Below are 23,418 nucleotides of genomic sequence, written 5' to 3'. Positions count from 1 at the left end.
TCCCTCTGCAATGCTCCGAAGGGTTCTGTCATTCACCGTGTAATTTCTACCTGTACTTGACCTTCAAAACTGCATCACATCATATTTATCCAGATTAAACACCATTTGCCATTTTTCCAGCAGCTTCAACAGCCAGCTCCAAACTCTAAATGAAAGCACAATCTTGGGTCTGTGTGAGCCTGACTCCACCTTTCCTTGCTTCCTTGATTTCTAATTTTACAAAAACGCATTCAAGGAGCTAAACCAAACAGGTAGATGAGAGTAAACCGGTTGATGTGGTGTATATGGATTTCAGCAAGGCGTTCGATAAGGTTCCCCACAGTAGGCTATTGTACAAAATGCGGAGGAATGGGATTGTGGGAGATATAGCAGTTTGGATCGGAAATTGGCTTGCTGAAAGAAGACAGAGGGTGGTAGTTGATGGGAAATGTTCATCCTGGAGACCAGTTACTAGTGGTGTACCGCAAGGGTCGGTGTTGGGTCCACTGCTGTTTGTCATTTCTATAAATGACTTGGATGAGGGCGTAGAAGGATGGGTTAGTAAATTTGCAGACGACACTAAGGTCGGTGGAGTTGTGGATAGTGACGAAGGATGCTATAGGTTACAGAGAGACATAGACAAGCTGCAGAGCTGGGCTGAGAGGTGGCAAATGGAGTTTAATGCAGACAAGTGTGAGGTGATGCACTTTGGTAGGAGTAACCGGAAAGCAAAGTACTGGGCTAATGTTAAGATCCTTGGTAGTGTAGATGAGCAGAGAGATCTCGGTGTCCATGTACACAGATCTTTGAAAGTTGCCACCCAGGTTGACAGGGCTGTTAAGAAGGCATACAGTGTTTTAGCTTTTATTAACAGAGGGATCGAGTTCTGGAACCAAGAGGTTATGCTGCTGCTGTACAAAACTCTGCTGCGGCTGCACTTGGAGTATTGCATACAGTTCTTGTCACCGCATTATAAGAAGGATGTGGAAGCTTTGGAAAGGGTGCAGAGGAGATTTACTAGGATGTTGTCTGGTATGGAGGGAAGGTCTTACAAGGAAAGGCTGAGGGACTTGAGGCTGTTTTCGTTAGAGAGAAGAAGGTTGAGAGATAACTTAATTGAAAGATATAGGACAGATGTCAGAGGTGGTTTCTTTACTCAGAGAGTAGTAAGGGAATGGAACGCTTTTCCTGCAACGGTAGTAGATTCGCCAACTTTAGGTACATTTAAGTCGTCCTTGGATAAGCATATGGACGTATATGGAATAGTGTAGGTTAGATGGGCTTCAGATCGGTATGACAGGTCGGCACAACATCGAGGGCCAGAGGGCCTTGTACTGTGCTGTAATGTTCTATGTTCTATGTTCTGATTCAGGCATTCTGTCATCACTGCAGTAAGACTCCTCTATAAGAGAAACAGCACAGAACAAATCCCTCTTAGAGATACAGTACTGTCACACTCTAGATTATCCAGAATATTTGATCAACTGGCACACTCCAGGACCTATAGGTGCCAATAATTAAAGCTTTGCTGTATATTGATAGGCTGCTAGTGTCTAATGGGTTTTTTTAAGGCCTGATCAAAACGACTGCAAGAGACACACGCTTTGCTAGAAAGCAAACTTATTAGCTTAATTTAATTTAAATGTAGGCAAACTAATGAGTGAATCTATTAGCTGAAACAACTTTAGGCATATTCAACAAGCCTGTTTTTCACATATTTTCCTTCGGTTGTTTTTCCACCAAGTTCAAACAACCCTTAATGCTTAACCCTGAGAAGTCTTGATCAGATGGGCCAAAAAGTGACAGATGGAGTTCAGTGTAGATAAATGTAAGGTGTGCATTTTTGGTGAGGGAAACGAGGGCAGGAGTTATGTAGCCAATGGTAGGGGCCTTGGGTGCAGGTACACAGTCCTTGAAAGTGGCACTGCTGGTAGACAGGTGGTGAAGAAGACGCTTGGGACACTTGCCTTCATTGGTCAGTTCATTGAGTAGAGGAGTTGGGATGTCATGTTACAGCTGTGCAAGGTATTGATCAGGTAAATTTGGAGTAATGTCTATAGTTCTAGTCTTCTTGCTATAGGAAGGATATTGCTCAGACTGGAAGGCTTGAGTTATCAGGAGAAGTTGAACAGCTTAGGACTTTATTTTCCTGGAGCATAGCAAGCTGAGGGGTGACCTTCTAAAAGTTTATAAAATCACGAGGGGCATAGATAATGTGAATAACCAAGGTCTTTTCTCAGGGGTAAGGGAGTCCAAAACCAGATTACATAGGTTTAGGGTGAGGGGGAGGGGAAATTTAAAAGGAACCTGAGGAGCAACTTTTTCACATTGAGGGTGGCGAGTGTATGGAACGAGCTGCCAGAGGAAGTGGTAGAGGTGGGTACAATGAAAACATTTAAAAGACATTTAGAGAGGTGCAAGAATAGGAAAGGGTTAAATATATATGAGCCAAATGCAGGAAAATGGGGCTAGTTAAGTTGGGAAACCTGGTCAGTGTGGATGAGTTGGGCCAAAGGGTTTGTTTCCATGCTGTCTGACTCTTTGACTATCATCCTTAAGTCAAAGACCAAAGGAGATGAGATAACAAAGTGTGGATGAGATAACAAAAGCTGACGTTTCGGGCCTAGACCCTTCATCAAAGCTCTGATGAAGGGCCTAGGCCCGAAACGTCAGCTTTTGTGTTCCTGAGATGCTGCTTGGTCTGCTGTGCTCATCCAGCTTCACACTTTGTTATCTTGGATTCTCCAGCATCTGCAGTTCCCGTTATCTCTGACCAAAGGAGATGAGGTGGAGTAGATTCAAAGGGCCAAACCCCCAGCTCCTAGTTTCTGATTGTCATTTGCACTTGTTCAATCCAGCAATTGTACAGCGTGGGGGCATGTGCAGAATGTCAGTGATGGGCTGGCTGCTAATGGACCAGTTTAAATGGGGTGCTTACAAAACTTGACATGTCTATTTCAAAACTATCTTATATTTGGGTCTGGACTCATGAAATTTGGGATCCAGGAGGCGGACAGATTTCTTCACATGATTCTCATCATTAATCATTGTTTCCCGTTTTTACCTGGTGACTTTCTTGCGCTGTTCCACATGACAGACAAACCCTCACCGCCCAGAGTGAGCACAGTGCAGGGTCCCGCGGCAAGCCCGGGCAAAGAGTTTGTTATCATCACATGCAGAGGGGAGATCCGCTCCAGAGGAGGAATATTTTACTTGTACAAAAATCAGTTCGCAAATTTCACACAGCTGCGTCGGGTGACTGCTCATGAGCAAAGCGTGAATTTCACCGTCAATGTCACGGGAAAAGACACAGCAGGGAATTACAGCTGCCTGTATCAAACAGAAATCTCGGGGCATCCAGTTGCTTCCTCATTCAGTGAAAGTGTTGCAATTTTCTGGAAAGGTAAAGAACAAAGTAAGTCATATCAAGTTTTGATTTGATTTCATCAGATTTGTTATTGTCACAACAATTTGACTGATTAATTTATTATTGTCACATGTACTGAGATACAGTGAAAAATATTGTTTTGCATGCTATCCAGGCAAATCATTATTTAAATAAATATATCAGGGTAATAGAACGGAATGCAGAACATGATGTTATAATTACAGAGAAAGCTCAACTTTAACATCTGAGAGGTTGGTTAAAAAGTCTGATAACAGCAGGGAAGAAGCTATTCTTGAATTTATTGGGATATGTTTTTGACCTTTTATACCCTCTGCTCGATGAAAAGAGGGCAGAAGAGAGTATAACTGAGGTCCGACAAGCAGAATTTAGGGAGTTAGAAGCCAAGTTAAAAAGTAGGACCTCAGAGGTCATGATCTCAGGATTGCTACCAGTGCCATGTGCTAGTCAGAGTAGAAATGAAAGAATAGGCAGGATAAATGAGTGGCTTCAGAGATGATGCAGGAGGGAGGGTTTCAGATTTTTGGGACATTGGGATCGGTTTTGGGGGAGGTGGGACTATTGCAAATCGGACGGTCAACACCTGGGCAGGACTGGAGCCAATGTCCTCGGGGCTGCTTTTGCTAATGCTGTTGTGGAGGGTTTAAACTGATGTGGCAGGGGGATGGGAACCGAATGAGGAGGTTAGTGGTCAGTAAGGAGGTAGTAACTAAAGCCTGTAAGGAACTAGATAATGAAGTCAGTGCGACTAAAGGGAAGAGTAGGCAGAGAGCAGATGATGAACACAGAGGGACAGGTGGTCTGAGGTGCATTTGTTTTAATGCAAGAAGTACAGTAGGTAAGGCAGATGAACTGAGGGCTTGGATTAGTACTCCCGTATGATGTTATTGCTATTACTGAGACTTGGTTGAGGGAAGGGCAAATTGGCAACTAAATATCCTAGGATATAGATGCTTCAGGCAGGATAGAGAGGGATTAAAAGGGGTGGAGGAGTTGCATTACTGGTCAAAGAGGATATCACAGCTATTCTGAAGGAGGGCACTATGGAGAACTCGAGCAGTGAGGCAATATGGCAGAGCTCAGAAATAAGAAGTGTATGGTAACAATGTTGGGGCGGTACTACAGGCCTCCCAACAGTGAGCAGGAGATAGAGGCACGAACGTGTAGACAGATCATGAAAAGATGTATGACCAACAGGGTGGTGGTGATGGGAGATTTTAATTTTCCCAACATTGACCGGAATTCACTTAGTGTTAGAGGTTTAGATGGAGCAGAATTTGTAAGAAGCATCCAGGAGGGTTTTCTAGAGCAGTGTGTAAATAATCCAACTTGAGAAAGGGCCTGGTGTTGGGGAATGAGGCCAGCCAGGTGGATGAAGTTTCAGTAGTGGATTACTTTGGGAATAGTGATCACAATTCCGTAAGTTTTAGAATACTGATGGACAAAGACGAGAGTGGTCCTAAAGGAAGAGTGCTGAATTTGGGAAAGGCTAACTACAGCAAAATTCGACAGGAGCTGGGGAATGTGGATTGGGAGCAGCTGTTTGAGGGTAAATCCACATTTGATATGTGGGAGGCTTTTAAAGAGATGTTGATTAGAGTGCAGGACAGACATGTCCCTGTGAAAATGAGGGATAGAAAGGGCAAGATTAGGGAACCATAGATGACAGGTAAAATTGTGAGACTAGCAAAGAGGGAAAAGAAAGCATACATAGGGCCTAGGCAAGTGAAAACAGGTGAAACTTTGGAAGAATATCAAGAAAGTAGGACCAATCTGAAATGAGCAATTAAGAGGGTTAAAAGGGGTCATGAAATATCTTTAGCAAACAGGGTTAAGAAATATCCCAAAGCCTTTTCTTCATACATAAGGAGTAATAGGGTATCCAGAGAAAGGGTTGGCCAACTCAAGGACAAAGGAGGGAAGTTATGCGAGGAGTCGGCGAAAATGAGTGAGATTATTAAAGAGTACTTTGCATCGGTATTCACTGAGGAGAATTGCTAATGCTGTTCCCTTCTTTAAGGAGGGTAGCAAGGATAATCCAGGAAATTATAGACCGGTGAGCCTGACATCAGTGGTGGGGATGCGGCTGGATAAGATACTGAGGGATAGGATCTATTTACATTTGGAAGAAAATGGGCTTATTTGTGATAGGCAGCACGGTTTTGTGCAGGGGAAGTCATGTCTTACCAACGTGATAAAATTCTTCGAGAAAGTGACAAAGTTGATAGATGAGGGAAGGCCATAGATGTCATATATGTGTACTTCAGTAACATTCCCCATGGCAGGCTGATAGAGCAAGTGAAGTCATGTGGGGTCCAGGGTGTACTAGCTAGATGAATAGAGAACTGGCTGGGCAAGAGGAGACAGAGAAGGAGACAGAATAGTGGAAGGGGGTTTCTCAAAGTGGAAAACTGTGACCGGTGGTGTTCCACAGGGATTCATGTTGGGACCACTGTTGTTTGTGCTATACATAAATGATCTGGAAGAAGGTATAGATGGTCTGATTAGCAAGTTTGCAGATGACACTAGGATTGGTGGAGTAGCAGATAGTGAAGGGGACTGTCAGAGAATGCAGCAGAATATAGTTAAATTAGAGAGTGGCGGAGAAATGGCAGATGGTGTTCAATCCAAGCAAATGCGAGGTGATACATTTTGGAAGATCCAATTCAAGAGCAAACTATACAGTAAATGGAAAAGCCCTGGGGAAAATTGATGCACAGAGAGATCTGGGTATTCAGGTCCATCATACCCTGAAGGCAACGCAGGTGGATAGAGTGGTCAAGGAGGCGGCATGCTTTCATTCATTGGATGGGGTATTGAGTATAAGATTTGGCAGGCCATGTTACAGTAGTTTCGGACTTCTGTTCGACCACATTTGGAATACTGCATACAGTTCTGGTCACCACATTACCAAAAGGATGTGGATGCTTTGGAGAGGGTGCAAAGGAGGTTCACCATGATGTTGTCTGGTATGGAAGGCACTAGTTACGAAGAGAGGTTGAGTAGATTAGGATTATTTATATTAGAAAGACAGAGATTGAGGGGGGACCTGATTGAGGTCTACAAAATCATGAAAGGTATAGATAGGGTGGATAGCGAGAAGTTTTTTTTCTAAGAGTGGAGGACTCAATTACTAGGGGTCACAATTTCAAGGTGAGAGGGGAAAAGTTTAAGGGAGATATGCATGGAAAGCTATTTGCACAGAGGGTGGTGGGTGCCTGGAACGCTTTGCCAGCGGAGGTGGTAGAGGTGGGCACAATAGCATCATTTAAGATGTATCTAGACAGATACATGAATGGGCAAGGAGCAAAGGGATACAGATCCTTGCAAAACAAGTGACACATTTAGATGGAGGATTTGGATCGGCGCAGGCTTGGAAGGCCAAAGGGCCTGTTCTTTTTAATTTCTCTAATTTTCTTTGTTCTTTGTTCTATAACATGGGTGGGAGGTGTCTTTGATTATGTTGGCTGTTTTCCCAAGGCAATGGGAAGTATAGACAGAGTCAATGGATGGAAGGCTGGTATGTGTGACGGACTGGGCTGTGTTCACAACTCTCTGAAGTTTCTTGCAGTCTTGGGCAGAGCATTGCTGTGCCAACTGGCTTGATATTTGGATAGGATGTTTTCCATGTTGCAACTATAAAAAGTCGTGGTGGACATGTGGAATTTTCTTAGCTTTCTGAGGAAGTCGAGGAGTTGGTGTGCTTTCTTGACCATCCTGTCAACATGGATGGACAAGGACATACTGTTGGTGATCTTCAATCCAAGGAACTTGAAGCTCTCGACCACTTCGTCACCATTGACACTGAACAGGGTGTGTCCTCCACCACTTAGTTGTCTCTACATCTTAGCATCTGATCAATCCGTATTTGTTCACAACAATTAATGCAAAGAATTTCAACCTGTCACATTCTCATTTCTGTTTACATGTAGCAAGAGATCAACACTCTACTTGATATTCACAAAGGATAGCTTTGCAAAATTATGTACCTTCTATGCATTGGAAAGATCAAATCATTCCACAATCCATACTGAGAGTTGTCCCATCATGACAGATGTGGATGCAGAAACTCGGAATACGAGTAGGCTATTCACCCCCTCGAGCCTTCTCCACCATTCAAGAGGATTGTAACAGATTGGACAAGCCTCATATACAATTTCCTGTCCTTTCTCTGTAACTCTTGATTTCCACTCATGATCAAGAATGTATCTATCTCAGCCAATAAGGACTCTTCCCCATAAACACAACCACCTGTGGCAATGAGTTCAAAGGCATTGTAACCATTTAAGTGTTGGCTGTCTCTACACAAGATGTCAATGCTCCTCAATCATTTCTCTCAGCCCCTCAAGCCCCCTAACATTCCCAATCTAAACTGGGTTCTTCTCCTTGCACAGAACAAGATCACACCATGGTGATGTTGGTGCATCTCTACCTCAGTGTCTTCGTGCTCATTCTGATGGTGGTCATCATTGTTGAACATTTTGCAAGCGGCTCACCACTAGCAGGTAAAATTGCCATTGCTGCTTCTGGTTTGAATCTTCAATGTTCCTTGACACTTTCTTCTATTCTCTGCCTTGGCGCATTCACCATTACATTGGCAGACAGTTAGCTGGGCAGCTGGTTTCCTAATGCAGAACAGTACATGGGTTCAATTCCCACACTGGCTAAGGACACCAAGAAAGACTCTCCTCCATCTCACCTCTGTTTGAGGCTTAATAACCCTCAGGTTACACCCAGTATTTTCTCTCTAACAAGGCAGCAGCCCCTGCGATTCACTGGGGCTATGCCCTGTGCAAATGTCTTTTAAACATTGTAATTGTACCTGTACCTACCACTTCCTCTAGCAGTTCATTCCACATTTTTACCACCTGCGGTATGAAAAAGGTTTTTTTTTAAATCCTTCCCCTTCCAACTTAAACCTATGCCCTCTAGTTTTGATCTCTGCTACCATAGGGAAAAGATCTTGGCTATTCACCTTATCTATTCTCCTCGTAATTTTATAAACCTCTATAACATCACCATGGTCCAATGGAAAACTTCCCGGCCTATCCAGCCTCTTCTTATAACTCAGATGTTCTAGTCCTGGTTACATCCTTGTAAATCTTTTCTGCATCCTCTCCAGTTTAACAATTTCCTTCCTATCTCAGGGTGACCAGAACTACACGAAGTATTCCAAGAGAGGCATTACCAACAGAACCTTATACTTCCCCTCTCCAAGGCAATGCTACTGCCATTTACTTCCGAAGTGCTGACATATTCTAACCAGGAGGTTATAGCCTCGTGGTATTATCATGAGATTTATTAATCCAGAAACTCAACAAATGTTCCAAGGGAACTGCATTCACATACCACCTCAGCAAGTGGTGGAATTTGAATTCAATAAAAACGTAAAATCTGAAATTAAGAAGTGAAATGTTTGTCAGTCAGTCAGCCAAAAGTCATTGGAAAAACCCACCTGGTTCACTCATGTCCTTCAGGGAAGGAAATTGTCCGACTTAAATGTGACTCCAGATCCACAGGAATGTGGATGACTCTCAAATTTCCTAGCAAGGAAACTAGGAACAGGTAACAAATACTGGCCATCCAGTGACACCTACATCCCACATAGTCATTTTCTGTGATTCATGCACAAGGACACCCAGATCCTTCTGGTACCATCGCACTGTGAAGAGAATGTCACCTTTTTCATCTTCCAACAAAAATAGATAAACATTCTCAAATTTAGCCATGTCAAATTCCATCTGCTAAATGTTGGTTAAATCACCATTCACGTTCGTCCTCCGGTAAGTGACCAAAATTGTACACCACAGTTCAGATTCTGGTTAATGGGATGATCAGCACTGGTGACATCCACAGAATGTCAAGGGGAAATGGTTTCATTGTCTCTTATCTGGCGTGGTCATTTCTTTTTGCCACTTAAATAAATATTAGCTCCACTGTACTGGAGTTCTGAAGTCCACTTTAGTAATATATATCCTCAAGTTCCTGCTGGCTATGTACATGGGTGGCTCGAGCAGACGCCCTCTTCTGACCTTACTGTCCATTTACCCATCCAATTGCAGTATATCTTATGGTTCTATGGTCCGCAAAGTGAAGAATGGGATGGCCTTTTAGAACTGAGATGAGGAAGAATTTTGACAGCCAGAAGGAGGTGAATCTGTGGAAATCCTTGCCTCAGAGGGCTGTGGAGGACAAGTCACTGAGTGTCTTTAAGACAGATGTAGAGAGATACTTGATTTGTAAGGAGATCAAGGGTTATGGGAAGAAGGCAGAAGAATGATGTTGAGAGATTAGCTATGATCAAATGGTAGAGCAGGTGGAATGGGTGGAATGGCCTAATTTTGCTCCTATTTCTTAATGGACTTACAGTCTTATGGCTATCCATGTGACTCCTTCCCTAATGTAACCTGCTCTACACTGAATCTGCTTATTTGCTACATGTTTCCTTATCTTTAATTTCAAGACAGTCCCTGCTCTATGCTATAACCACAGGACATTTTTCATTATCTGTGTATGCAGTTAGATACTTTATGTATCAAGGATCCATAAACTGGGCTCCATTCAGAAGATACTTTCACAATGTTTGCAGGAAGCCCACATGCTAACATTTTCACATTCAGTACATGTTAATATGATAATACACTGGGATTTTTTTTACTTTTTGCAGGAGCAAAAAAGGATCGGAGAAAACGCACTATTCATGTCTTCACAACAGGACTATGATGTTTGAAGTGTGAATCGAGTCACTTGCTGTTTCCAATGTGTTTTCAGAAGATGGGCTACAATTCTATGCTTTCTGTCACTCCCTGCCAATTGGTCCACACTTGTGTCTTCTCCAAAGCTGCTCTCTCTTTTCCCCACACATTCAGGAGACTGCGAATCTTCACATCCTATCATAAAGTGTATAACAGGCCCTTTAATCCATTAAAACAGTACTGCCAAAAACTGTTATAAATCTACAGTAATCCCACTTCCAGCCTATTGCCTGAGTTTAGTAATGTCCTTTTAGTTGAAAGACTTTTTATCTGGTCAAAACTAGGTGTGACTCCAAACCCATAGCAATGTGCTTTTGTCTTCACTGTTCCTCTGGGCAATTAGGGGTGGACAGACCAAGCATTAAAAATAAGATCATGTGTGATATCAGGTTGCATTGCCATATGATACATCCACATGTGGAACTAGGTATACAGCAGATGTCCCACCCACCTCCACCTTTTCAAAACACTTCTTCAATGCTGATTCTCAACTTTGAAGAGCACAGCATCAGTCCATCTCCCCAAAGAATTTGCCCAGGAATTTGTCAGCGGCAGTGGCTGGTCCTGATGTATTGGTATCAAAATTTGATGTTTGTATATTGCCCTCACTGCCTGATATTGTCACATCTCACTGCTCACTCACAGATAAATTTTGCCTCTTGGTTATGTTGCACATGCCAGTCTGTGCAATGAAAAGGGAGATTAAGTAAAGGGCAATCTTCTAGTGAGAGCACTAATGAGTGATGGTTTGTGGTGCAGAGTTTGAAACCCTAACCTTTGAGCTCAGAGACCTGGGTTAAATGTTCACATTTGCTTCAAAGTAGAAATGTACAGAACAGAACTAGCTCTTCAACCCATTGAATCTGTGTCAACTGAACAACTTGTGAATCTGCACTTGGCCCATTTCTTTGAATGTTATAACATTTCAAGTTCTCATCCAAGTAGATTTATAGAGCTGGACAGAAGATGCAAAGGTTTGAAAAAAATGTCCCAACAGGTTCAAGAATAGCTTCTTACCCGCTATTATTGGACTTCTGAACAGACCTCTCAAATTCTTTGTACCTTCTACGCAGCTGTAAGACCATATTCTGCATTCTGTTCAATAGCTCTGATGTATTTTGCATAGTATAATCTGCCTGTATAGCAAGCAAAACAAGATTATTCACTGTACCTCTGTACATGTGACAACAATAAATCAAATATCATTTGTCTCATGTCCACATTCACATCCACATCATTTATTAATATCATTATCAAGACATGCAACTAAGTGTGATTTAAGCAAGTTTTAGAGCAGGTTATTCCTTCATGTGATCTGTGGAGCTTAGGAATGTCCTGTCCTTTTACCTTAAGTCGCTGGTTTCTGGGGGACATTTTTTGGTAGCATTTCTGACCGACATCATTTACAGCCCACTGTGAGTCAGCAGGATTTCATGGCAGCTCCATAGGCACATACTGTGAGTAGAGGGGAATAAGAAACTCTGTTCAGCACGTGTCATTTGGAATGCGGAGGAGGCCCGATTCCAGTTTTGCTTGTTCCAAACTGCCACAAGATTTTTCAGCAGCTTTCCATGGAGCCTTGTGTCAGTCAAATTGAAAAACAGATCAAACTGGAGGCTTTGATCAATAACCAAGGGCAAGCAGCTGAATGATCCACATTGACGAGAGTATAAACAGTTGTACTGCTGTGAATGGCTGGAACTGAGCACATTTCTCTGTATGTTTCTATTGTACTGTCTCTGAACACTGAACCTTCTCTGATCTGCCTCCAATTAAATTGTGTATTTCCTTAAATAAGGGGAGCAAAACTGTTCACAGTTTGCCAGTTGTGGTATTCCCAGAACATTGTACAGTTGCAATAAGTCTTCCCCACTCTTATTCTCCACCCCCTTGAAGTATGGGCCAACATTCCCTTAGCCCTTCCTAATTACCTGCTGCCCTTCTGCGCAAGCTTACAGTGTTTCACGGCATGTATTCCCACCCCCGCCCAAATCCCCCCACAAGTTTCTTTGTGTTAGTTGGCATCAATAGCCTTGAAAATCAATTTTGTAATTCTGTTCACGCATTGATTGCCTGTGTTGTAGCTGCACAGATTCTGATACATGACAAGGGTCAGTTTGGATCAATGAATGTATTCTAAAAGACTAATGGTTTCAAACCACCTCCAATGTGACATTGTAAGGGTGTAAGAGGGGAAATGCTGTTTTCAGGTACAGCCTTAATGTGTACATGTTGTATCAATTTCCACAGATAAAAAACACCAACAATTTTTACTTAGGGTTAGTCTGCCTTTTGTTTCCCATGACCCAACAGCTACACAAGGTGCACAGTTAGTTCCCCATGTCACTTCAACGATAATTGCTTGCGTAAGTGTAGTCTTTTCACACTGCAGCTAATGAGATTGACTCAAGATGGGAAGGTGCAATCTAGCACTATTACATGCATTACTCACAACACCGATAGTTTTGAAAGATGCTTTTGGCAAAAAAAAACTCTGCTATTTTGTACATCAGGCAGACATCCAAAATGTCCTCAGAGGCTTGTGACGCCTCAGAGCCTGCCATGATATCGTATTCTTTTAATAGCACAAGACTCACTGTGAATTTCCATATTGTTCCAAGGTCATTGTTAATATTAGTTTGTTTGCTCCATTTCAAACGAAGGAATTCACATTAATCCATTGGCCTTCCCTTGGGCATGGTTTATGTTCTGATATTGATTGAAGTAGAATATGTGCAGTATGTGCTGACCAATTCACATCAAGCATAAATAAAAAAAGGAGATGGAATGAATTTGGGACTTTGAAACTTCTCCGTCTAATCAATAGGATGATTTTTGTTCTGATTGTGGATTGGAACAAACCTTACTGCCACACACTCCCTCCATGACATTTATCACTCTGTAATGAGGTCATCAGGAAGGCTAATGGAATATTGGTCTTTAATTCAAGGGATAGTTTATAAAAGTAGGGAAGTGGAAGTGTCACTGGACCTAAACATTAATGTTAATTTCTCTTCAGAGATGCTGTCAGACCTGTTGAGCTTTTCCAGCAATTTCTGTTCCTGTTCCTTATTACAACTGTACAAAGTAGTGGGGAGACCACATCTGGAACACTGTGAGTAGTTTTGTTCTCCTGATTTAAGGAAATACATCATTTAATTGGAGGCAGAGAAGGTTCACTGGGATGATCTCTGGGATTTAGGGATTGTGTTTTGGGCAAAGGATAAACAGGTTGCCACAGAAATAAATACTGGAGAAACTTGGCAGGTCTGGCTGCGTCTGTATGGAGTTAAAAACAGAGTTAACATTCCAAGGCTGTAACATCATACAAAATAGGACTGGGGGTAGGCCATTCAACCCATCAGGCCTGTTCTGTCATTCATTAGGATCAGGATTGATCTGATATTTCTCATGTTCACTTCCCTGACATTTCCCTTGATTCCCTGACTGATCAAGAATTTATCTATCTCAGCCTTTGATATACACGAGGGCTTCACAGACCCCTCCCCACACACAGGTCTCTATGACAAGGAGTTCTAAAGGCTCACAATCCTCTCAGAGAAGGAATTCCACCTTATCTCAGTCTTCAATGGTTCCCCTCTATTCTGACACTATGCCCTCTGGTCCTAGCCCCTCCCATGAGGAGAAACATCCTCCCAGCATTGACCCTGTAAAGGTCAATGTTTCAGTGTGTTTCAATGAGATTGCCTCTCATTATTCCAAACTCCAGTGAGTAGAGTCTCAACCTGTTTAAACTCTGATCTCCATTATCCTGGCTACCGTCATAAGCTGTGACCTGTCCTGTAATCTGTGACGTGAAGTTACCTGTGTTGACCACATAACAGATATTTTATTGTCTCTGGACATACTGGCACCACTATCATTCCTATGGAGTTTGATTTGTGGCTGTTTTTGATGTGATATAACCATTGGGGCATTCCTTACCAGTGATACACCACTACCTGGGATTGAATATTGTGATCAGGATTTTGTTTATTTGTTGGCTGAGTGCCAGAGAGGTTTCTGCATGAAAGAGCATACTTTGAGATGAAAGTAACCAGAACAAAGGATTGTGCAGGACTGAGCCCTCAAGACCAACATTTGAGAAGTATGTGAGCTGATGTTATCTTCAGTGAAGACAAAGAACCGCAAGGTGACATTTACACTGAGGGCAAAGTTGGTCACTTCACTCAGATCAGGCTCATATTTGTTTCAAGCCAAACTTGTAAATTTAGAGACACAGTGAAATGTGAATTAAGTTCAAGTGAGGTAAAGTCAAATGAAGTGATTTAAAGTTGACGTCAAGTCAGACAAAGTAAGAAGACAATGTCACAAGTGTGTTTTATAATGATACCTAAGGAGTTAAATGAAGAGAGGTTTGTTTAATTAAATTCTGAATCAAATCCGTCTTTGTCTCACATATCTGGCAGAAGTTTGAAGAACTTTTTTGAGTAAAAACTTTACATGGCCCATGGAAATGATCTCAAAATCAGCAATAATGTGGAATGGACAACAAATTCTGGCCTTGTCAGTGATGTCCACATCCCATCAAAGAATAAAGACAAAAGAACACAGTGAATACAATGGAGAAACAGATTCTCCAACAGTGCAGATAGGGCCATTTAGCCCATCAAGTCAGCACTGATGGCTAACCTACCAAACATGGACACAATGGGGAAATTTATCACAACCAATCCACCCAATGTGCCCATATTTGGACGATAGGAGGAAACCAGAGCATCCAGAGGAAACTCACACAGACATGTAGAGAATATGCAACTTCCACACAAATAGTCAACCAAGGATAGAATCAAACTAGGGGCCCCTGGTGTTGTAAGATAGCAACCACTAGCCACTGTGCCACTACTTTATCCCAATTAATTTAGCACTATCTTTTACTGTTAATATTTTGGAGACTTTGAGCAGATTACCCTCTAGCCTTTGAAATTCTGGAGAGAACAAAATTATGTTCCAAAGGAAGCAAGAAGCCAATTAGATTGGAAACATCGGAAGTGACCAGACAAGGAACTGAGACATTTATATTCAGGAGAACTTGTGAATGGATACTAGTTATTGTGGAAAATGTCTGGCATTTTTGAGAATTTTCTAGAGGATTCTGGCATACTTTTTTCCTCCCTTGGGAAGTATATAAGTTTGACACACCTTATACAATTATTATTCAGGGAAATAAGAGTTAAACCTGTAAATTTCTATTACGCTAATAATTTCTATGATTTTACACAAATTACTGTCTTTGACACAATTAGTAGTGAAGTTCGATGCATTCTATCATGTCCTGGTGTTAACATTGACATAAAACGTGATGAAGCAGCAACAATGTACATGTATGTAAGACCATAAAATACTGGAGCAGAATAAGTCCATTTGGCCCATTCAATCATGGCCGATGTTTTTAAACCCCATTCTGCTGCTTTCTGACTGTAACCATTGACCCACTTACCAGTCATCTCTGACATTGGGTGGATTAGTTGTGATAAATTTCCCCATTGTGTCCATGTTTGGTAGGTTAGCCATCAGTGCTGACTTAAAAACACTCAATGACTTGGCTACCACAGCCCTCTGCACAATGAGCACCCTCTTGCTAAACAAATCCCTGCTCATCTCAGTTAAGAAGAGTCATCCCTCCCCTGTGCTGTGGGACCATATCTCTCTGACAAGCTCAGCAAGATTTTTTTTTATATGATGGTTTTCATCACTCATATGCCTGTCCCTCCAGGTTAAGACATTGGCTTCATGCGTTTGTGAAGGTTAAAATAAAAAGGACAGCAAATGATTTTAGAATGCAAGTCCAGTTCTCCAAGTCAATAGCTACAGGTTTGAAACTCAATGATGGACATGCACAAGTTTCAAAACTGGATTCTGCTTTTGCTTGTTGGTCCATTAATGTCTTTGTTTTTATGTCGTTGACATTATATCCAAACTCCATCCCTTCCGGTTTTATATGTGCTATAGTTATTGCTTTTCATTCATGTGTGTAAAAATGCCACAATTGTGAGCTTTAGACTGGTATACAAAAACATATACTCCTTACTGACTTTTTTTCAAAACTGGGAAAGCATTGGAAATGTTTAATGAAGCCCAACAGCCTGTGCAACTGTTGTGATTATTCCCAGCATGAAATTTAAAGCAGGCCACTTTTAAAAAACAATTCTGTTTCAAATACCATGCGGACAAAATTGTGCAGTTAAGACACACAAATAACTCAAGAGTGTAAACATGGACTAACGCACTTGAGTCCTTGTAGATTTGGCAAATCATAGTATCATTGCATTTTCATTTACAGTCAGTATTTGTGATCTTCAGACACTTTTTTGGCTTCCAACCACTGGGTAATGGTAACATTGCCATTGACCCAGTATCACTTAAGAGAGGTGGCTTGGGGTGAGTTTAACCTGAGGTTAATAGGCCTCAAATGAGGGCTGAGTTGGAGATTGGGAGAACTGAGCTAAATGTAGCCCCTGTGTATAATTTAGCAGAAGGACCTTAAGGCTTCCACTTCTACACACTGCTTTTGTGCTGACTGTTCAACAATGTTGTCATTTCTTTTGACATTTAACAATAACCTGTCTCACTTGAACATGGGCGATAGAGATTGCATTGCGAAACCACATGAAAACTTGTATCGCCAACTCAGTTCCTGTTTAATCTTGCTCAATACAAACTGTGATATTCTAACCAGTCAGAAACTCAAGCCAGAAATTAAACTAACTCACAGATCTCGACGTCCAAAATATCGAGTGAAAATTTTGTCAGAAAATGTTCGCACATTCAATCTTACTTGCAATTGGTGAGTAGTGGGTCCTCACAGTTTGATTATTTAACTCCTCAAAGATTACTCCAAATAATAAGTGACTTTGAAAACTGATGAATTTCCAGCTGATGAGTTTTGTTCAGTTCTGGTAAATTGAGACTCGGCTTTCTTTTGTGAAAAGAGATAGATTTTACTGAAATGACCATACAATTTGCAACTTTGATCAGAGAAATTAATTTAATGACTAAAGGAAGAATGCACGGTCAAGGGAAAGATAAACAGACTCATTACCCGGGGCAGAGGGAGAGCGAATGTTACTCTGAAGCCAGGCTGAAGTGAATTGTAGTTATAGAAACTTCTCAACAGCCAAGGAAATGTACTTGCATGATGAAGAATATTTGAACTGAGACAGACAGGTCTCAGGGAATATTTCCGGGACGGAAAAGGGGGAGTGAAGTGATGATAGAAATGCATGGAAGTCATTTCTGATGTATTCGCATTCCTGAATTTTACGTCAATATCACCTTAGGAGCATCAGATCAGCCATGATCCTATGGAACGGTGGAGTAGACTCAAGTGGCCGAATGGCCTACTCCCCAGTAGTTTTGGAATTAGTACTATTTGCCCCATTATCCATATCATTTATAAAAGTTGAGGAAAGCTCGCCTCCTGAGAATGATCTGTTCAATCCTCATCTCTGCTTTTTCTCTGCTGAGCAATTTCTAAATCCCCATGATTCATTCCACCCAGTCCTATAAGCTGTACTTAGGTTTGTTGATATCCTGTGTAGGATTTTATGAAAAGCTTTCTGAAAACCTAGTTAATTGTCTGTTTCCTATCTATTGATGCTGCATGCAATGTCCTCAAAATGCTCCATAGGTTTTGTCAAGCAGGATTCCCGTTTAATACACCCATGTCAGTGCTGTGCGATCATGCCATTCTTCACTCCATGCTCAATTACTAGATTCTCAATCATAGACTCTAACGTGTTCTCTATTGTAGTCATTAAGCAGTCAAAGGTCATCTTTTCTTTTTCTAACATCTTTTTCTCACTATTTCACGGTGGCTCAGTGGTTAGCACTGCTGCCTCACAGTGCCAGGGACCTGGGTTCAATTCCATACTCAGGAGACTGTCTGTGTGGAGTTGTACATTCTCCCTGTGTCTGTGTGTGTTTCCTCTGGATGCTGTAGTTTCCTTCCACAGTCCAAACATGTGCAGGCTAGATGGATTGTCCATATTAAATCGCCCATTGTGTTCAGGAATGTGTAGATTAGGTGGATGGGATGCTCTGAGTGTCAGTGTGGACTTGTTGGACCTGTTTCCACACTGTCAGGATGATGATAATTTCTAGAATCTAGAGTTATGAAAGATAGCCAACAATGAAACACTTTTTTGTATTACCCTTTTCTTCACCACTCTGGCATTAACTTTAACTGTGTGAGGATACTTATCAAACTTCACTCCCTATATTTTCATATCAACTACCACTTTACTCATTAAATTTGTTTGTCTCAACATCGCTGTAATTTCTTCAATGCCTTGTACGATGATCTGTATCATTTTCACCTGGATCATTTTCCTTAAGGGTTTAACAGGTTGGGATTCCATTCACTGGAATTTAAAAGAATGAATGGTAATTTCATTTAAACATGTAGGATTCTTAAGGGGTTTGAAAGGGTCAATTACCAAACCATACTATTCAATCCACCCAGTTCCAAGAGCTGCACTTAGATTTGTTGACATCCTGTGTGGGATTTTAGGAAAAGCTTTTTGAAAAAGCCTAAGAGGATGTTTTTCCCTTATGGGAGAGTCTAGAACCAGAGGGCATTGTCTCAGAATAAAGGTACTGAGAATAAAGAGATATGGAGAAATTTCTACTGTTAGAGGATTTTGTAAGCATTTGAAACTCCCAATTGTACACAGCTGTGTGGGAGCAGAGTTCTTATGTATATTTACAGTTGAAGCAGAAAGATTCTTGCTCCATAGCAGAATGAAGTGTTACAGTGAAAAGGCAAGAAAGTATACCTGAGGAATGTCAGATCAGCCAAGATCCAATTAGTTGGTAGAACAGGATTGTAATGCCAAGTGGTCAAGTGGTTGTTTCTTATGGTCCCTATGGCCTTGTGCAAGGCCAACAACTGTACTTTCCTGTTCACTAGGGTGGCACAGTGACTCAGTGGTTAGCACTGCAGCCTCACAGTGCCAGGGACCCGGGTTCGATTCCAGCCTCGGGTGACTGTCTGTGTGGAGTTTGCACATTCTCCCCGTGTCTGCGTGGTTTTCTCTGGGTGCTCCGGTTTCCTCTCACAGTCCAAAGATGTGCAGGTTAGGTGGATCGGCCATGCTAAATTGCCTGTAGTGTTCATGGGCGTGTGCATTATAGGGGGATGGGTCTGGGTTGGATGCTTCCAGGGGCGGTGTGGGCTAGTTGGGCTGAAGGGTCTGTTTCCACACTGTAGGGAATCTAATCTAGTGTAATGTTTCCATTTTTTTTCTGCGATGGGACCACATTTTCGGTGTCTACTTGTTTTCAAGTATATCATTAAAACCCTTACTGCCCATCTTTGTATTCACCACTTGCTTGAATTTGTATTGTTTTCCTTCTCCTTAACAGTTTTTTTTTCCCCACTGGGCTCTAAATTACTACCAATCTCTGGCTTCTCTGGTATTCTGAGGAAGGGTCATTGGACCCGAAACATTAACTCTGCTTTCTCCTTCACAAATGCTGCCAGGCCTGCTGAGTTTTTCCAGCAACTTAGTTTTTGTTTTTGCCTTCTCAATGTTTCCGACAGTGTGATAATCCATTCAATTAATGAAATTTAGATATCTTTCATATCTTTAGAACCAACATTCCAGTTTGGATGTTTGTACATTTTGTTGTGAACCTTACGTTTATGAATTTGCTTCTCTCCTATTGATTATTTTTGTTTATTTTCAAACTTGGCTCCAACCAACCTGTCCTTGGATATCTAAATTTGCCTTCATTCAGCTTTAAGATGAATGATGCACATTCAATTTAAAATAAAATTCTGAGACATTATGGTCATTATTTCCCAAAATGTTATGATATTATGGTCACTATTTCCCATAGATTTATCTAAATAACACATGTTAATTAACTATTTCTCATTACAAAATATTAAATCCAACCTGGTCTCATCTCAGATTGATGCCAAAATATATGAGTCTAGGAAAACAACTTCTACGCTCTTCAGGAATTCATCCTCCAACACATTAATGCTGACTTCATTGAGTCTGCATGCAAATTTAAATTTCTCATTGTTACTTTATTACTCACATTAAATACATCACTCTTTTCCTAATTGTAGCATGTCCAATTTTTGTATTATAAGTTTGGTGGTCTATAAATATTTCACACCAATGATTGTTTCCCCTTGCTGATTTATGTCTGAACCCAAAATGATTAACACCTTTTTGCTTCAGTCATAGTTCCTCAAGCTAATACATTGATGTTTTCCTTATTTTGCTAGCTTTTGTCCGTATTGTTTTTGTCTATTCTTTCTTAATGCGGACTGTCCTGGGAGAATTGTGTTTAGATAGGTACGTGCAATGTTATACTAACATTATTTATAGTCTGCTCTTGATCTCAAAATCTGAAGGCTTCTGTTTTGTGTGTCCAAAACATTCAAATCAACATGTTATCAAAACTGTCTGAAGGAATGTCTGTTGCAACTCATCTTGAAGCTTTAACTCGCATCCACCAATTTATATAATGTTTCCCCAACTTGCAAAAATATTATACTCCCTTCTCACATCCCCACCATCCAAATGTGTTACTACAGAAATTTGCATCTATGTCTGTCTCTAGATTTATAAAAATGAAAATATTAATATTCATCAATTCCTTTATCATTTCCCATTAGTTCATTTCCACAAGCTGGTCGAAATGCAGGACATCTGTAAGTAAGAGAATTTAAAATATAATTGAATTCATTTACATAAAATAAACTTTGTTAATGCTTTTCACTTGATTATCAGATCAATAGGTTAAAAACAGCTTGAAACAAGGCCACTGCAGAATTTGTTACACCTTTAGAAACTTTACTATGAAAGTTAATCTTCTCACATCTTGTTTCTTCTATCTATCATGAAGTGCCAAAAATTGGATGATTATATTTCCCAGCAGTACACATAACTAATAGTTTGAGAACTACGATGTTTAAAATGATTGAGGTTGCATTATCAGGTCCTGCTGTTTGAAACTTCATAAAAATATGATGGCCACCAGAAGATTAATAAAAAATATTATAAACATTAGAGTCGAACAGTACTAGAGATCTACAACACTGCCAAAGGCCCTTCAGCTCCTCAGATCTGCTCCAGTCAAAAAAAGTACCTCACTATTCTCTAATCCCATCTTCCCAGCCCTAGGCCCTTATGCAAGTGCATATCTTAATTTTTTTTCAATGTGATGAGGGCTTCTGCCTCTCACCCTTACAGGCAGGGAGTTCCAAATTCTCCATCACCCTCTGGGTGAAAACATTGCTCTTCCTGTCCCTTACCTTCAATCTATGCCCTGTCTTGGTCATTGATTCCTCCATTAAGGTGGAAATATTTCTTAGATAGCAAAGTGTGAAGCTGGATGAACACAGCAGGCCAAGCAGCATCTTAGGAGCACAAAAGCTAACATTTCAGGCTGAGACCCTTCATCAGAGGCGGGTACATAGTGGGGGAGTTGCAGGGACAGGCTTGGGATTTGAGAGGTGGAGGAATCCTGTTTAAGGTGGCAAGAGCCAGTGGGTTTGTTGTACGTGTCCAGTAAAGCTGAGTAGAACTGGGTGCTCAGTTTGTGGATCCTACGGAGGATAAAAAACAGGAGAGGTCCTTTGCAGGTGTGGGAGAGGGAGGCTCTGAGCTGGGGAAGGCTGGATTGCAGTGCCTGGAGATGCTGGTGCATGGCTGTGAGTGTCTGTTTCAGGACTCACAGGAAGAAACGCTTCTGAAGGGTCTCAATGGTCTGGATACAGAGGTGGTCACGGTTGGGGCCAAATTGGGAAGGCTCGAATGTGGACTGCAGTCCATTGGGGATGATCCGGTTCCGTAGGCAGGTGCTGAGGAAGGTGATGCGCCTGTAGTACCTGGTTTGCTTCAGGACATGGTTGAGCAGTTTCAAGGCTGACGAGATTACAAGAGAGTTGCAGTGGGAGAGAGATTCCCTGAGGTTGGTCTGGAGGGAGGAGGGTAACTTCTTCAGGTTAGGCATCCTGGAAGAGGCTTCGCAGTGAGGTTAAAATTGTGATCAGAAATGATGGGAACTGCAGATGTTGGAGAATCCAAGATAACAAAGTGTGAAGCTGGATGAACACTGCACGCCAAGCAGCATCTCAGGAGCACAAAAGCTGACATTTCGGGCCTAGACCCTTCATCAGAGGAAATATTTCTTCCTGTCTACCCTATCTATGCCCCTCATCATTTTATATGCCTTAATTATATCCCCACTCAATGTCCTCTGCTTAAAGGTAAAAAAAAACCCAGTCTGTCCAATCCCTCTGCATCACTGAAACTCTCCAGCCCCTAAGGCAACATCCTGGTAAATCTCGCTCTGCACCCTCTCCCAGTGCCTCCGATAACGTGCATTCCAGAACTGCCACAAAATACTCTCGCTGTGTGGCCTAACCAACGTTTTATACAGTCCCTGCTCTCAAACTCTCATTCAAAAAAGCAGGTATCCCCATACATGTTTGATTAATTTCAATCAGTGAGATTTAGGATTTAGCACTAGGCACTATCATCTGAAACTGAGTCCATATCACTGTGTAATCATGGTGCAGTAAAGTGCACATGAAGTCAGCTTCTTGTAACATGTTCAGTCATCTTGATTAACATATTATGCCGATAAAATGCTTTAATTGCATTTCTCAGGGGATTTTCCAAAGCCAGTTGTGTCTCTGAATCCTTCGTATGGGATGTTTTTGGAAGGAGAGTCAACATCAGTGAACTGCAGCTGTCAATGTCCAGTCACAAGCATACACTCATGCTAAAATTCTGAATGCAAGCAAGCAGAACTTTCTGAAGGACAATGCGAAACATCTTTGCAGTTAAAAGATTTAAAGAGAGGTAACGCAAGTTACAAGTGTGAATGTTTCTTTGTGTTGGAGAATGGAATATGGAGAAGATCAGGATAAACTGACCCCATTCCGATACATGTCGGAAGTATGTTGTTAAACCCATTTCTCCCTGTGTTTGGTGTTTCATTATCTTCAAATGTTCCAATACACAGTAAAAATGTTGTTTTATGTGATGTACAAATTATACCATACAAAGTGCATCAGGGTAGCAGAATAGAATGTACTATGCAGTATTACAGGCACATAGAAGGTACAGAGAGAGACAGAATTAATATTTGAGAGGTCCATTCAAAAGTCTGATAACAAGCTGTTCTTGAATCTGCTTGTAGGTGTATTCAAACTTCTATATATTCTGCCTGATTGGAAGATGGTGGAATGGAGTATAACTGGGGTAGGATGGGCCTTTGATTACATTA

At 41.4% G+C, this 23,418-nt stretch overlaps 1 protein-coding gene and 1 long non-coding RNA gene across 2 annotated transcripts in view; both read left to right on the top strand.

Annotated features, from left to right (window-relative positions):
- Positions 1 to 11,283, top strand: part of LOC125448492 (immunoglobulin superfamily member 1-like) — a 50,851-nt gene extending 39,568 nt beyond the window's left edge. Inside the window, exons 7-9 of the mRNA XM_059641425.1 lie at positions 3,077 to 3,394; positions 7,780 to 7,890; positions 10,053 to 11,283. Coding sequence (XP_059497408.1) covers positions 3,077 to 3,394; positions 7,780 to 7,890; positions 10,053 to 10,108 — 485 coding nt within the window. The 3' untranslated portion in view covers positions 10,109 to 11,283. The remainder of the gene's footprint in view (positions 1 to 3,076; positions 3,395 to 7,779; positions 7,891 to 10,052) is intronic.
- A 5,556-nt stretch (positions 11,284 to 16,839) lies between these two features.
- Positions 16,840 to 22,985, top strand: LOC125448585 (uncharacterized). The gene is made up of 3 exons (XR_007246738.1): positions 16,840 to 16,948; positions 20,798 to 20,833; positions 22,797 to 22,985. It is a non-coding gene; the product is annotated as an uncharacterized LOC125448585 (long non-coding RNA).
- The last annotated feature ends 433 nt before the right edge of the window (positions 22,986 to 23,418 follow it).

This window comes from Stegostoma tigrinum, chromosome 41, assembly GCF_030684315.1.
Source record: "Stegostoma tigrinum isolate sSteTig4 chromosome 41, sSteTig4.hap1, whole genome shotgun sequence".
Classification (NCBI taxonomy): Eukaryota; Metazoa; Chordata; class Chondrichthyes; order Orectolobiformes; family Stegostomatidae; genus Stegostoma; species Stegostoma tigrinum.
The sequence above is the reverse complement of the archived record's forward strand: the minus strand, read 5'-3'. Positions and strand labels throughout refer to the sequence as shown.